The following is a 15,598-nucleotide window of genomic DNA, read 5'->3' as shown; positions in this document are numbered from 1 at the left end:
TGGGGCAGAGCCAAGCCTCCTCCTCTGCCCAACCCTCCCTGATGCTGGGAGGGGAGAATCAGTGAATGTGCCAGGCAGACAGACATGCCCTGGAAGTCTACTGGAAGACTGGAGAGCAGAGGGTAGCAATCCGCAGAACCCTTGTGCCCTGCTTGCTCCCTTTTCCCCACCACAGCTTCCCCTGGCTGCTCAGAGGAGGTCCATGGACAAAGGTAGGTGGTCAGAGTCTTCCTAGAAAGGTAGGAATTGGCTTGGGGAAATTCCAGTTCTGAGTGTTTGGAGATCGCTTTGTAGGGTTTGGGTTGAATGGTAAGGGGCTGGGCAGTCACTCCCCCAGCTCCCAAATCAATCAAGCAAAGTTAATCCACTTTTGGGGTCTGGGCCAGGAGGGCTACAACTGGGAAGGGCTGAGGGGAAGGAATATGCTTGACTGGGACTTGGTTTATCTCTCTTCATCTGTGAAAAGGAAAGGCTGCCTCTCATACCCGCAGTCTGGTCTTATACCTCACAGAGACGGAGACAGACCTAGACCTTCAGAGACCCATGCTTCATTCATCCAACACATATTTATTATCTATTTTTTTTTGCCAGGCACTGTTGGACCCAGGAGCAAATAAAACAAAGTCCTTATTATAATGGTACAATTCTAAGTGGGGGAAATATACAGTGTGTCAGATAGTGGTAAGTACCATGGAGAAAAATGTAGCTGGGTTGGGGGGAACATAAAAGGGGGCATTAGTTACCTATTGCTGTGTAACAAATCACCCCATAATTTAGCAGCTTAAAACAAAAAACATTTATTTTCTCACAATTCTGTGGGTCTGGATGGTTCTGACTCATTGTCCTCTAAGGTGTTGTAGTAAAAAGGTTGGCCAGGGATGCAGTCATCTGAAGGCTTGACTGGAACTGGAGGATCTACTTCCAAGATGGCTCACTTGCATGGCCCTTGGCAGGGGGCCTGTTCCCCCCGCAATATGGGCCTCTCCATAGGATTGCTTGTATGTCCTCTCAACATGGCAGTTGGTTTCCCCCGGAATGATCCAAGAGAGACTCTTTAGACAGCAATGCTTTTTATGGCCTAGTCCTAGAAGTCACACACTGTTATTTATGCCACATTATTTGTGAAAGTACATAATTAAGTCTAACCCACTCAAGGGGAAGGAATTTAGGCTTCACCTCTTGAAGGACAGAGCATCAAAAATTTTGTGAAGGTATTTCAAATCACCATGCAAGAGATACTATTATATAAGTGTTGAAGAACTCAGTGAGCAGGAATTGAAGGAGGGGAGGAAGAGAGCTATGACTACGTGGATACCTAGGGACGAGCACTACGGTCAGAATAGCAGGTACAAATATCCTGGGATAGAATTTTGCTTGATGTGTTGGAAGAAAAGCAAGGAGGCCACTGCGTTGGAATAGGGGGGCTGAAGGGGTGAGTGGTTGGAATGTCTGATCAGAGGAAACATGGGCCTTGGAGTAGGCCCTTGTAAGGAGTGAAAGGACAGAATGAGATAGAAAGCCATTGGTTAGGTCTCAGCAGAGAGTGAAAGTCTGACTGGCTGCTGCGTGGAGAACCCTCCACACAGGATGCATGCGTGAAGATCAGTTAGGGGGCCATTGCAATAGTCTATAGGCAAGAGATGATGGTGTCTTAGACCAGGGTGGGGGCAGTGGAGGTGAGAAGACATGATTAGAGTCTGGATATATTCTGCAGATAAAAACAGTATTTGATGATGGATTGGATGTGGGACATGAGAGAAACAGATGTGTCCAAAATGACTCTGGGCAGCTGGGTAAATGGAGGTGCCCTTAATTCACAGTAAAGACTACAGGATGGTGGTGGTGTGGGGCTGGGAGAGAATTCGGTTTGCTTTGGATATCTCAAGTCTGAGTTACCTATTAGACAGCCAAGTGGAGATGTTGAGTAGAGATGAAGGCAGTAAGATTTCCAACTCTGGTGCTCAGGGCAGAGATTTAGGCTAAGACAAAAATTTAGAAGTCAAGATATATAGATGGTAAAGTCACAGAATCACCTGGGAAGGGCTGTAAACAGAAGAGGTTTGAGGACTAAGCCCAAGAAAGTCAGAGAATGAGGAGATAGGAATCCAGTAGCTGGGTGCAGTGGCTCACACCTGTAATCCCAGCACTTTGTAAGGCCAACATGGGCGGATTACTTGAGGTCAGGAGTTTGAGGCCAGCCTGGCCAACGTGGTGAAACTCTTGTCTCTACTAAAAAAAAAAAAAAAAAAAAAAAAAAAAAAAAAAAAATTCCAGTAAAGGAGGCAATTAAGGAGGAGTAGTGTCCCAGAAACTAAGAGTGCCTTCAGAGTGATTACCCTGTGTCAAATGAAAGCTAAGAACTATGAAACGACCAACGGATTTAGCAGCAGAGATTAGGAGGGGCCTGGGAGCCTAGTCCTTTGTGGACGTTTGGGAGGAATGACAGGGCAAGCTGGGTCATCCCTGACATGTGGGCTCTGAGCCTAGAGGCAGAGCTGGGTTACAGAGTAGGAATCCCCCAGGAGGCATGGATTTGCAACCTGGGGTGAGTGGAGAGGAGCCAGCCAGGGCCTACTATGCCTGACACGGTGGTATTGGGGGTGAAGAGTCGGTTTCAGGTTGGCCAACTTACCTGGACTCCACATTCAGTCACAAATTGACTTTTGATGTTGTTTCTAAATGCAGTTATACATATAGTCTTTCGGATTTGTGTTCTTTAGAATGTTAAAATATCTAATTTTTATAACCATGTTTCTTCCATTTTTAAAATACCAGGAATCCTGAGAAGCAGGAGTGATCTATGCCTTACCCTCAGAACAGGGCCAGGACGAGGGTGAGGCATGCTTGGTGTGTAAAATGCAGAAGTTAAGGCAAGAGCAGGGTCTTTGGGAATGAATGCACTTTAGGCACCTCTCTTGCCTTACCTGAGTCCAGGCCCTACCTACCTCACATACTGCCAGGTAGTGTGCCTGCCTTTCATTGTGGGAGCCTCCACATTAGTGGTGGGTCCTGGAGAAGGCAGACCATAGACTGGAGGAACTCCTGTTTTGGGTGGGGGCAGACACTACTCTGGGAGCCCAGAAAAAAAGCCGACTGAGAACAACTATGCCTTTCAGCTAAAAAGTGGGTGCACACTGCCACCCTGTGGTCAGCCAGGGGAAGATTCTTAGGACTGTTCCCAGGATTGCACCGGCAGAGGTAAGGCCAAGACACACTCCAGGTCACCCTGCCCTGAATTTCTCAAATTGTGGCATTCGCAGCTGTGTTGGAAGAAATCTTATTGAACATGTTGATCTCTGGCAATGGAGCTCAGTAGTCTGAGTTACTGACTCAAAGAGTGTCTTAGGTGATTCTAAGGCACACTCAAGTATATAGTCCCTACTAGTCAAAAGCCACTGTCTTGTCAGGCACGGTGGCTTGTTTCTGTTATCTCAGCTACTCTGGAGACTGAGGAAGGATCACTTGAGGCCAGGAGCTGGAGATCAGCCGGGGCAACATAGCAAGACCCCATCTCTAAAAAAAATTTAAAAAGCTAACCAGGCATGGTGGCATTTGCTACTCATAAGGCTACTCATAAGGTCCCAGCTACTCATAAAGCTAAGGCAGGAAAATTGTTTGGGACCATGAGTTCAAGGCTGCAGGGAGCTATGATCATGTCACTGTGCCACTGCACTCCAGCCTGGGCAACAGAGGAGACCCCATCTCTTAAAAAAAAAAAAAATCTACCATGAATCACACAGCAAGAGAGAGATCTTCCTGAGGTCCCCAGGGGTCAGAGGCTTTTTCCGGCTGCTCAGACACACAAAAAGATGGAACAGATCAACAAATCTTTATTAATAGAAACAGACAGATGGACAGAGAATGCAGCAGGGGCTGTCTGAAAACTGTGATATGTGTGTGTGTGTGTGTGTATGTGTTATGTGTGTGTAAAAGGCCTTCTCCAGGCCAGGAAGGGCCCCTTGGAATTAGGCCCACCTGTCTAGATCCTCTCCTCAGTGGTGGGTCCTGGGCTGAAACCAGCTTCCACAACATACCCCCAAAGGAAGAATGGGGGTCTTTCTGGAATGGAAGACGCTGACTTCAAGCATTCTTCAAATTACTCTCGTTCCCCAGCTGAGCTTCGTTGCTGAGGGGGTTGGGGACAAGCCACAGGGGCACTTGCATAGCAGGGGAGTAGAATGGGGATAAGGCATGTGGTGAGGACAGGGGAGAAGGGGAAGGGCATCATAGCTGCAGGTGAAGGGGGCCTCCAAAAGGCAGCTCCTCTTCCCCCTCATCCCCTCAAATTGCTGCTGGGTTGAGGAGTCAGACTGAGGCAGTATAATACCCTCCCCCATCCTTAACTCTAGAACCCCGGTTCGGTGGGGAGGAGGTGGGAAGCTGTGGAGCTATGGAAAGGCCTGAGTTAGTGAGTCAAGCTGTGATGTGTGTGTCTGAACACAACTGGCTCCCTTGGTATACCGGGGGCTCCCTCTCCAGATGGGTGTGAGTGCATGGTCCTACTGTACACACAGGTCTCAGTATCTATATGTGTCTCATTTGTTCCCATGGGTCTCTGTGTTTGGATACATAAGCATGGATATCCCTGCTCATACAGCAGGAACTCAGGATCTGCATGGTGTATGTCCCTGTCTGTAAACATGGGCTCCAGCAAGTGGATATGTGCGGGCCTGCCCGCTCCTGTCCATCCACAGGTCTTCCTTCAGGCCTGGCTGGTCAAGGGTACTGGCCGAAGAGGTAGGTGGTGAGCTCAAGCCGGAGGCCCCGAGCATAGGAGCGAAGAGTATAGAAGAGGGTGAGGAAGTCCTGGGTGCTGAAGACAGTGTCGGCCAGCGCGAAGGCCAGGGTGGATGGGATGACGCCCCGGCCGTACTCCACCATCCATGTGTTTGGCCCCCACTCCACAGCTGTTGCCTCACCAGGCCCGTGTACTACCGTCTCCCCTGGGGGACAGGGAGCACCCAAGTGAAAAGCCAGCTCTGCCCTGCCCTTCCATGGCTGCTGCTTCCCTGGCCCATGGACTAACTAGGGGTGGGGAATGGAGAGGGAGCTTCAGAAAAACAAAAAGCCCTACCTCACTGGGCTGGCCCAGACGGCCACTCCTAAATGTTCTGTGGCATCATCTGACCCATGTCCTCTCTTTGGAGAAGCCATGGACGGCTACCTCGCTTGGCCATGGACCCACTGTATGGAAGTCTGCACTCCCAAGCCTCACTCGAATCAAGCAGAAATTTAGCTAAACCTGGGCTGGGCTTGTAGCTAGGAAAGGGGTAGTTCCAGGACTTGTGAGGCTTTATCTGAAAAGTGTAGCTGTTCAACCACCATGCCTGCGATGCATACACCCAACCTCAAATATACTGGGAAGTCCAGTGCTCTATTTCTTAAGTAAATTGTTTCACTATTAAAAAAAAAAAAAAAAAGGCAGGGGAGCGGCCGGGCGCGGTGGCTCACACCTGTAATCCCAGAACTTTGGGAGGCCGAGGTGGGTGGATCATGAGGTCAGGAGATCGAGACCATCCTGGCTGGTATGGTGAAACCCCGTCTCTACTAAAAACACAAAAAAAATTAGCCGGGCCTGGTGGCGGGCGCCTGTAGTCCCAGCTATTCGGGAGGCTGAGGCAGGAGAATGGCATGAACCCAGGAGTCGGAGCTTGCAGTGAGCCGAGATCGCACCACTGCACGCCAGCCTGGGCGACTGAGCAAGACTCCATCTCAAAAAACAAACAAATAAAAAGATAACTGTCTGTCTTGTCTTTTGGGGTATTGAGAGCATTTCTGATTACCCATTGTCTCCCCAACAGTTGTTGGAATACTGTCTGGGCAAAATTGTGCCTTGGCAGATAAAAATCAGACATGTTTAACAGGAAGTTGTTATGTTTTGTTTCCCCTTGACAGAGGAAAGCAAGAGTCCCTCAGCTCTGCCCCAACCAATCACCTGTGGCTTATGGGAGGGTGGAGGAAGGGAACCATGAGGAGGGCCCCCCCAACACACTCCTTTTCCATGCCATGCTCCCCGCAATTGTGGGCACCCCCCGCGTGAAGGGACCCACTTCTCTGACAGAGCCTTCTTACCCACCTGGGTAGAAGACCTCACTTTTGGTGGTGCCCTCTCTCCACTGGTGGAAGGTGCCAGAGATGATGGTATCCGAGATCTCAGCCCAGTAGCGCCCTGAGTGACAATCGCACATGACACTATCAGGGTATTCGCGCCATTGCATGGCCCAGCCAAACATCAGAAAGGAGGGCATGGGCCCCTTTACAACCCCAGCCTCCCAGTCCGGCCCGCCGCTAGCACTGACCCGAGTGGCCGCGGGAGCCCAAGGCGGTGCCGAAGAGCAGCACATACTCGGACAGCGAGGCGTGCAGAAGGCACATGGCGCCCATCCAGCCACCCGCATTCACGAACACCCACTGCAGCTCCTCGTCCGGCAGCACGTGGCCTGGGTGCAGCCGCCGCAGCTCCACGATCAGCCGAGAGAAGGCCAGCTCGTGGTCCAGCCCTGGCGGAGGCAGAGGGGCGGCGGAGTCAGGGCTGGCACAGGTCCTAGGTCCGGGGATGGCGCCTTCGGAACCCTAGGCTCCGCTCCCAGGCCGGCCGCTCCCCTCCCTGCCCTCTGCCCGCTCACCAGCGTACTGCCGCGCCAACTGCGCTATCTCTTCGCGCTGGAAGACGAAGCTCTGCGTACCCAGCCAGAGCCAGACGACCTGGGTCAGCACCGCTGCGACAGCCAGGAGCAGCGCGGCCCACGCCCACCGCCGGCCCACGGCCCACTGCATCCCGGCGGGCGGCCTGGCACGGCGCAGCTCAGGAGGGAGCCGGGGCCTGAGGCTTTGCGCTCACGGCCTCGGAGCCCGCCGGCTGCCCACGAAGCGCTCCCCGGCCACCGCCGTGGTACGGCTCGCCCTGACCAATCGGAGCGGCCCGGGCACCTTGGCACCGCCCCTTCGGTTGAACCATTTCCTCGGGGGGAGCACGGAGGAGTGGGGCGGTGCCGCGCAAGGGAGGCAAGGGGGCGGGGCCAAGTCGCCCAGCGGCAGATGTCAGGGTCTTCAGGCGAGGTCTGACCTAGCGCCACTCTACATACGGATAGGTGTGGGGATAGTGAGGCCCAGAATGGACGGGCTCGCCCGAGCTCACTGGCTGGTGAAGCAGACGAGCCCGGAAGTGAAGCCTTCTGGGACTCAACGATTGTTAAGGCCCGCCTTTACCAGGACTGAAGCGGAGAGGAGGCAGTTCAAGCTGGGAGCCCCAGGGTGGGCATTCCAGAGGCGGTGACACCTGAGCAGTGTCTTTACGAGCTCGCAGAAGGGGCATGCCAGCCCACAGGGACCAGCCCCTAGAGCAAAGGCCTCCGAGGAGAGACAGCTTGGGGTCTTCAGGGGCCTACAATTCCTTCTCTGTTCTGCAGCACAAAATGTGAGAGGAGGCCTTGTAAACCAGCTGAGGGTTATCAGCAAGGGAGGAAGGGGATTAGATTTTGCCACCGAGTGGCACAGGACTGTCGAGTGGAGGGGAGCAAGATGAGTCAGGGAGACCATGACTGTGGGCCAGGTAAGAGGGAAGGTCTGTGTCAGTGGAGATGGAAGAAAGAAATGAGCTTAACAACTCTGGAAATGGAGTTGGCAGGGCTTGATCTCTTCTTCCTGGAATACTCTTTCCCCCTTTATCCTATCCCCACTTTCCCCTTATTTGGCTAACATCCTTTGCATGTCTAGTGGGCAGTTGAGTGTCCAGGTCTCGAATTTCAGCTCCAGTCTGGAGATAGAGCTGGGAGTTGTCATTCATTCAGATACTTTGTTGGCACTTGTATGTGCCAAGTTCTGTGGTGGCCATTAGGGATATGGCTAGAAACAATGGTCCTACTCCCCAGCTTAGAGATCTCACTGGAGAGTCTACAGAAAACCTCTAAGAATGGATGAAATCTCACAGGGAGAGAGAATAGAGTAAGATAAGGCTAAAGACAGAGCCCTGGAGAGCACCAACAGCAAAGGGTAGGCAGAGGAAGAAGAAAGCAAAAAGGAAAAGAAACAAAAGAGAAAAGAGGTAGCATTGTGCAGTGATTAAGAAATAAACTCTGGAGCTGGACTGCCTGAGTTCAAAGCCTGGCTCCTGCTACCTACTAGTTGTCTGATCTTGGGCAGTTTACTTAAAATCTCTGTAACTTAGTTTTCTTACCTGTAAAATGGAATGGAGATAAGTACCTACCTCATAGTACATATCTTCATTGTGATGAGATTAGATGGGTTAATATTTATAAAGCAGTTAGTGCCTCACATGGTGAGAATTTTATGTGATGGTTATATATATAAAACATAAAGGAACTGGAAAAAGTAGCCTCATACGTTTTTGATCTTAAAGAAAGAAACTGAGGCCGGGCGAGGTGGCTCATAACTGTAATCCCAACACTTTGGGAGGCTGAGGCAGACGGAACACTTGAGTCCAGGTATTCGAGACCAGCCTTGGCAACATGGTGAAACCCCATCTCTGCAAAAAGTACAAAAATTAGTCAGGAGTGGGGGCGCACACCTGTAGTCCCAGCTACTCAGGAGGCTGAAGTGGGAGGATCGCTTGAGCCTGGGAAGTGGAGGGTGCAGTGAGCCAACAGAGCGAGACTCTGCCTCAAAAAAAAAAAAAAGGGCCAGGCGCAGTGGCACACACCTGTAGTCCCAGCACTTTGGGAGGCCAAGGTGGGCAGGCAGATTTCCTGAGCTCAGAAGTTCGAGACCACCCTGGGCAACATGGTGAAATCTCGTCTCTACTAAAATACAAAAAATTAGCCGGGCGTGGTGGCAGGTGCCTGTAGTCCCAGCTACTCGGGAGGCTGAAGCAGAAGAATCGCTTGAACCCAGAAGGTGGATGTTGCAATGAGCCAAGATCGTGCCACTGCACTCCAGCCTGGACAACAGAGGGAGACCCTGTCTCCAAAAAAAAAAAAGAAAAGAAAAAGGGGCCGGGCACTGTGGCTTACACCTGTAATCCCAGCACTTTGGGAGGCCGAGGCGGGTGGATCACCTGAGGTTGGGAGTTTGAGACCAGCCTAACCAACATGGAGAAACCCTGTCTCTACTAAAAATACAAAATTAGCTGGGCGTGGTGGCGCATGCTTGTAATCCCAGCTACTCAGGAGGCTGAGGCAGGAGAATCACTTGAACCCAGGAGGCGGAGGTTGCGGTGAGCCGAGATCACGCCATTGCACTCCAGCCTCAGTGTGAAACAGCAAAACTCCGTCTCAAAAAAAACAAAACAGGCTGGGCGGGGTGGCTCACGCCTGTAATCCCAGCACTTTGGGAGGCCGAGGCAGGTGGATCATGTGGTCAGGAGTTCGAGACCAGCCTGACCAACATGGTGAAACCCCATCTCTACTAAAAAATCCAAAAATTAGCTGGGCGCGGTGGCGCGTGCCACCCACTTGGCCCAGCTACTTGGGGGGCTGAGGCAGGAGAATCGTTTGAACCCGGGAGGTGGAGGTTGCAGTGAGTGGAGATTGCACCATTGCACTCCAGCCTGGGCGACAGAGTGAGACTCTGTCTCAAAAAAGAAAAACACACAAATAAAAACAACAGTGAGGAAAAAAAAAAGCTGAGGCAAAATTAATATAGAGAGTTTATTTGGGCCAAGGTAGAGAACGACTGCTCGGGACACTCTTCCAAGTTGCCTTGGGGAATGTTGATACAAGCATTTTTTATTTTTATAAGTGGTTTTTATTTTTATTTTTTATTTTCTTGGAGATGGATTCTTACTCTGTTGCCTAGGCTGGAATGCAGTGGTGCAATCTTGGCTCACTGCAACTCCCGCCTCCCAGGTTCAAGCCATCCTCCTCCCTCAGCCTCCCGAGTAGCTGGGACCACAGGTGTGCACCACCATGCCTGGCTAATTTTTGTAGTTTTAGTGGAGACAGGTTTTTGCCATGTTGGCCAGGCTGGTCTCTAACTCCTGACCTCAGGTGATCCACCCTCCTCGGCCTCCCAAAGTGTGGGATTACAGGTGTGAGCCACTGCACCTGGCCACTTTATTTTAACTTAATTTTATTTTATTTTTTTTGAGATGGTGTCTCCACTGTCGCCCAGGCTGGAGTGCAGTGGTGCAATCTCGGCTCACTGCAACCTCTGCCTCCCAGTTCAAGAAATTCTCCTGCCTCAGCCTCCCGAGTAGCTGGGACTACAGGCACCTGCCACCACATCCAGCTAATTTTTTTGTATTTTTAGTAGAGATGGGGTTTCACCATGTTGGCCAGGCTGGTCTTGAACTCTGACCTCGTGATTTGCCCGCCTCGGCCTCCCAAAGTGCTGGGATTATAGGCGTGAGCCACCGCGCCCGGCCTATTTTTATTTTTTGAGACTGGATCTTGCTCTGTTACCTAGGCTGGAGTTCAGTGGCACGATCACAGCTCATTGCAGCCTTGACCTCTTGGGCTCAAGCGATCATCCTGCCTTGGCCTCCCAAAGTGCTGGAATTACAGGTATGAACCATCATGCCCAGCCACAAGCAAGTTTTTAAAGGCAAAAGCGGACAAGGAGTGGGCTGACACAAAATTGTTTAACAGGAATTTTCATTGGCTTACAGAAACAACATTGATTAGTGATTGGCTATACCTTGTTGAACTATAGGGTATGAGTTATGGTGTCTAGACTATGGCATTTTATGGCTATGTGGTATCAATTTAGAGCCCACATAGCAAGTGGCTTCAAGGGGTAATTATTTGGCTCCATGGGGGTGGGGGAAGGTGAGATATGACTGCTGTTACATGCTGTCACTTTTTTTTTTTTTTTTTTTTTGAGACTGAGTCATACTCTGTCGCCCAGGCTGGAGTGCAGTGGCGCAATCTTGGCTCACTGCAACCTCCGCCTCCCGGGTTGAAGCGATTCTCCTGCCTCCGCCACCCAAGTAGCTGGAATTACAGGCACCTGCCACTATGCTCAGCTTTTTGTATTTTTAGTAGTGACAGGGTTTCACCATAATGGCCAGGCTGGTCTCAAACTCCTGACCTCAAGTGATCCTGCCCGCCTTGGTTTCCCAGTGTGCTGGGATTACAAGCGTGAGCCACTGCACCCGGCCTTTTTTTTTCTTTTTAAAATTATTATTATTATTAGTAGTAGTAGTATTTTGAGACGGAGTCTCTTGCACTGTCGCCGGGGCTGGAGTGCAGTGGCATGATCCTGGCTCACTGCAACCTCTGCCTCCTGGGTTCAAGCAATTCTCCTGCCTCAGCCTCCTGAGTAGCTGGGATTACAGGCGCCCGCCACCATGCCCAACTAATTTTTTGTATTTTTAGTAGAGACAGGGTTTCACCATGTTGGCCAGGCTGGTCTCGAACTCCTGACCTCGTGATTCGCCCACCTTGGCCTCCCAAATTGCTGGGATTACAGGCGTGAGCCACCGCGCCAGGCCCATGCTGTCACATTTTAATGCCTCTCTGGGCCTGATAATTAAAAGAGGCTGGCATTTCTCAGATAAAAAGTTTCTTTTCTTTCTCAAGAGTGATGGAATGGGCCAGGCACGGTGGCTCACACCTGTAATCCCAGCACTTTGGGAGGCCGAGGTGGGGGAATCACCTGAGGTTGCCAGTTCAAGATCCAGCCTGACCAACATGGAGAAACCCCATCTCTTCTAAAAATACAAATTAGCCAGGCGTGGTGGCGCATACCTGTAATCCCAGCTACTCGGGAGGCTGAGGCAGGAGAATCGCTTGAACCTGGGAGGCGGAGGTTATGGTGAGCTGAGAGCACGCCATTGCACTCCAGTTTGGGCAATGAGAGCGAAACTCCGTCTAAAAAAATTTAAAAAAGAGTGATGGAATGAAGGGTTAACACAGTGAAATATAATTGTGAGTTTCAATGAGATGATGGGAAATGATAATTAGACTTCTCAGTAGGGGCATGTGGCAGAGACAATGCTATACATTCACAAATCCATTTCCTTTTGCTCTTGGACAGCTAGATTACATTCCACAGTCTACTCTGGATCATGTGATTGCATTCTGGCCAATGAAATATTGATAGAAATGATGTATGACATTTCTAGGGCTGGCTCCTAAAGTCTCCTCTGAAATTCTTTTTTTTTTTCTCTTTCTCTTTTTAAGAGACAGGATTGTGCTATGTCACTCCCAGACTGGTATCAAACTCTTGGGCTCAAGTGATCTCCCACCTTGGCTTCCCAAGAGCTGGGAGACTACAGGCACATAGTACTATGCCCAGCTTGAAGTTCTTTACATTTTCTTTCTTCCCATGTCTATTACTGTAGTTATAGAGGATCTCTAGTGGAGTATTCTGAGACCCTAGGACATGGCATAGCTACTAGATGGATGGCACCTGGATCCCTAAATACTGCTTGGAACAGAGCTCCCTGTTACCCCCAGAATTGACTGTAGTGCTAAGCCATTGAGTTTTGGGAGTGTTTGTTACAGCAATTAAGATTACTTACCCTGACAAATATAGGGCAAAAGATGTGTTACAATATACCATGCAGCTAAGAGTAGAGACCAGAAAGATGGCCTCTGTTTTTAAGAAACTTGGCAGGCCGGGCACGGTGGCTCACGCCTGTAATCCCAGTACTTTGGGAGGCAGAGGCAGGCGGATCACCTGAGGTCAGGAATTTGAGACCAGCCTGGCCAACGTGGTGAAACCCTGTCTTTACTACAAATACAAAAATTAGCTGGGTGTGGTGGTGCATGCCTGTAATCCCAGCTACAGGGGAGGCTGAGGCATGATAATCACTTGAATCAGGAGGCGGATGTTGCAGTGAGCCTAGATTGCACCACTGTACTCCAGCCTGGGCGACAGAGCGAGACTCCATCTAAAAAAAAAAAAAAAAAAAGAAACTTGGCAGAGAAATTAAGGATAAAGAAAGGATTATCTAGAGGAGAATACAGGATTGAGGGAACATGTTTTTGTATTGGTTCTGGCTTCTGTGGCATTCCCGACTCGACAATTCACTAAGAACCCTGGGCAGCAGGGATTAGCCCCCAAATTTGCTCTCTGCTCCCCATTCCAGGAACAGCTTTCTGGGATCATCTGGGCCTACATCTCCCCTATCTGGTCTTTCAGAAAGCTTTTCCAGGCCTTTCCAGGTGTGGTGGCTTATGTCTGTAATCCCAGCACTTTGGGAAGGCCGAGATGGACAGATTACCTGAGGTCAGGCGTTCAAGACCAGCCTGGCCAACATGGTGAAACCCTGTCTCTAAAAAATACAAAAATTAGCCAGTCATGATGGTGGGCGCCTGTAATTCCAGCTACTCGGGAGGCTGAGGCAGGAGAATCACTTGAACCTGGGAGGCAGAGGTTGCAGTGAGCCGAGATCAAGCCACTGCACTCCAGCCTGGGCAACAGAGTGAAACTCCGTCTTAAAAAAAAAAAAAAAAAAAATATATATATATATATATATATATATATATAAATGGGTAACCAGCAGCCCTCAGGGGTGCTCTGTCTATGGAGTGGCCATTTTTTTATTCCTTCACTTTCCTGATAAACTTGCTTTCACTTCACACTATGGACTCACCTTGAATTCTTTCTTGTGTGAGATCCAAGAATCCTCTCTTGGGGTCTGGATTGGGACCCCTTTACTGTAACAACACCTCTGGGATCTGGCAGGGAGGGAGCTGGTTAGGCCCATCTTAGTCATTCTCCTCTTCCTCCAAAAAATGACCTTGGGGAGTCATAGAGGAGAATTATGGAGATGTTCCTGAAGAGATGTTCCTGATGGGGGTCAGGATTTAGTTAGCATGATTCAGGGGGCGGCACTGAAGCACTGGTGTTCTTGGGAAAATGGAGCTGTCTACAAGCTCTAGTCACTCAAACAAATATAAATGAGAGAATGGAAAAGCAGATCTCCTGTTCCTGTCTCACCTCTTTGGGTAATATGAACAGCCAGTGGGACAGGTAAAACCCCCGTTTCTCAGTCCTCAGCTCCCTGCCCCCTACCTCTGAAGGTAGCCTCTTCCTATTCCAGTCTGAGGACCCTAGGGCAGAGATCAAGTAAATGACCCATGACCTAGTTTTTGCAGCTCAATTGCAAAACACCTGGCTTGGCTTGGTCTTGACTGGGGGAAGGGATGTCCCTGCTATGGCTCAACTTCTAACTCACTGGGTCTCTGTCCTGCATTCCACTGAAGCCTCAGAGGCATCTCACAGCACTGGGAAAAGCCTTGGAAACTTGCATTCAAATCTCAGCTTGGCCACTAATTCTCTGGGTGACCTTGAGTCCTCTGGGCTCCAATGTGAAAGGGGGAAGAGGTTTAGACAATATTTAGATGGCTCTTTAAAAGTACTGGGGGCCAGCTGTTTGGGAGGCTGAGGCAGGAGGATCACTTGAAGTCAGGAGTTCAAGACCAGCCTGGCCAACATGTGAAACTCCGTCTCTACTAAAAATACATAAATTAGCCCAGTGTGGTGGCACACAGCTCTAATTCCAGCTACTTGGGAGGCTGAGGCAGGAGAATCGCTTGAACCTGGGAGGTGGAGGTTGCAGTGAGCCAAGATCACGCCACTGCACTCCAGCCTGGGTGGCAGAGTGAGACTCTCTCTCAAACAAACAAACAAACAAACAAAAGTACCAGGGGAGGAATTAATTTGAATTTTATCCTAGTGTTAGCCAATTGGTCCCATCCAAGGAAAATTTAGAAAAGGGAAGGGGATGTGTAAAGGAAACACTAGGCCCCACCTAGATGGTGGCTGGAGCTTCTGATAGTCCTGTACTCTCCACATTTTTAGACTTTCTTTTACTTTTTTTTTTTTTTTTTTTGTGACGGAGTCTGCTCTGTCGCCAGGCTAGAGTGCATGGGCACAATCTCGGCTCACTGCAACCTCTGCCTCCTGGGTTCAAGTGATTCTCCTGCCTCAGCCTCCCGAGTAGGTGGGACTACAGGTGCACGCCACCACGACCAGCTAATTTTTTTTTTTTTTTTTACTAGAGACGGGGTTTCACCATGTTGGCCAGGACGGTCTCAATTTCTTGACCTCGTGATCCGCCCGCCTTGGTCTCCCACAGTGTTGGGATTACAGGCGTGAGCCACCGAGCCCGGCCATTTTTAGATTTTTTTTTATAGCCCTTTTACCCCTCCCACTTCTTGTGCTGTCTTGGTGTGTGTATGAAAAAGAGAGAGTGAGAGAGGAAGGAGAGCAAGAGTGAGAGAAAAAGAGAATATGGTTACTCAGCCCTTTTTCCCAAATCTGTTTTTGCTTTTGGGGATAGGATATGGTTATGGTGAAGTACTCCACACAGACCCCACCAAGTTTGCCTCTCCTGCGCTGCAGCCACTGAGCAGGTGACTGAGGCGCTGTTGATCCGGGGTCATATCCTTACTCGCCCTAGAATGTAAGCTCAGGCAGGGCAGAGGCCATGCCTGACATGTGCATCCCAATGCTTTACACAGCCTAGGTGCCTAGCACATGCTAGATGCTTGGTAAATATTTGCTGAATGAAAGATCAAATGAATGATTGCAGCAAGCAAGTCCTGTAGGCATCCTGGAGCCCAAGGATTCTGCAGTAGGCAGCTTTCACAGAGGTTCTTCCAGTGTAGTGGCTCTAGCTCTGGGTGAAGTAGGATCATCAATGTCGGCCCCCAGGGTTCACAGCTGTTCTGAGCCCCGCCCCCAGGTG

General features: G+C 50.1%; 1 protein-coding gene across 2 annotated transcripts; it reads right to left on the bottom strand.

Moving 5' to 3' along the window:
* Positions 1–3,812: 3,812 nt before the first annotated feature.
* On the bottom strand, positions 3,813–9,214 carry SIGMAR1 (sigma non-opioid intracellular receptor 1). Of its 2 annotated transcripts, XM_034967354.3 has the most exons (4): positions 6,627–9,214; positions 6,300–6,500; positions 6,077–6,169; positions 3,813–4,943 (listed from the first exon to the last, which is right to left on the bottom strand). In XM_034967354.3, the coding sequence occupies exons 1-4, from the start codon at positions 6,775–6,777 to the stop codon at positions 4,717–4,719; spliced, it is 672 nt and encodes a 223-aa protein (XP_034823245.1). In that variant the 5' UTR covers positions 6,778–9,214; the 3' UTR covers positions 3,813–4,716. The 2 variants fall into 2 exon arrangements, with proteins under 2 accessions (XP_034823245.1, XP_034823246.1); XM_034967355.3 differs by lacking the exon at positions 6,627–9,214 and having other exon boundaries at positions 6,347–6,398.
* Between the last annotated feature and the right edge of the window lie 6,384 nt (positions 9,215–15,598).

The sequence above is a fragment of the Pan paniscus genome, chromosome 11 (genome assembly GCF_029289425.2).
Source record: "Pan paniscus chromosome 11, NHGRI_mPanPan1-v2.0_pri, whole genome shotgun sequence".
NCBI classification, from domain to species: domain Eukaryota; kingdom Metazoa; phylum Chordata; class Mammalia; order Primates; family Hominidae; genus Pan; species Pan paniscus.
Note: the sequence above shows the minus strand (reverse complement) of the source record. Positions and strands in the feature narration are given on the sequence as shown.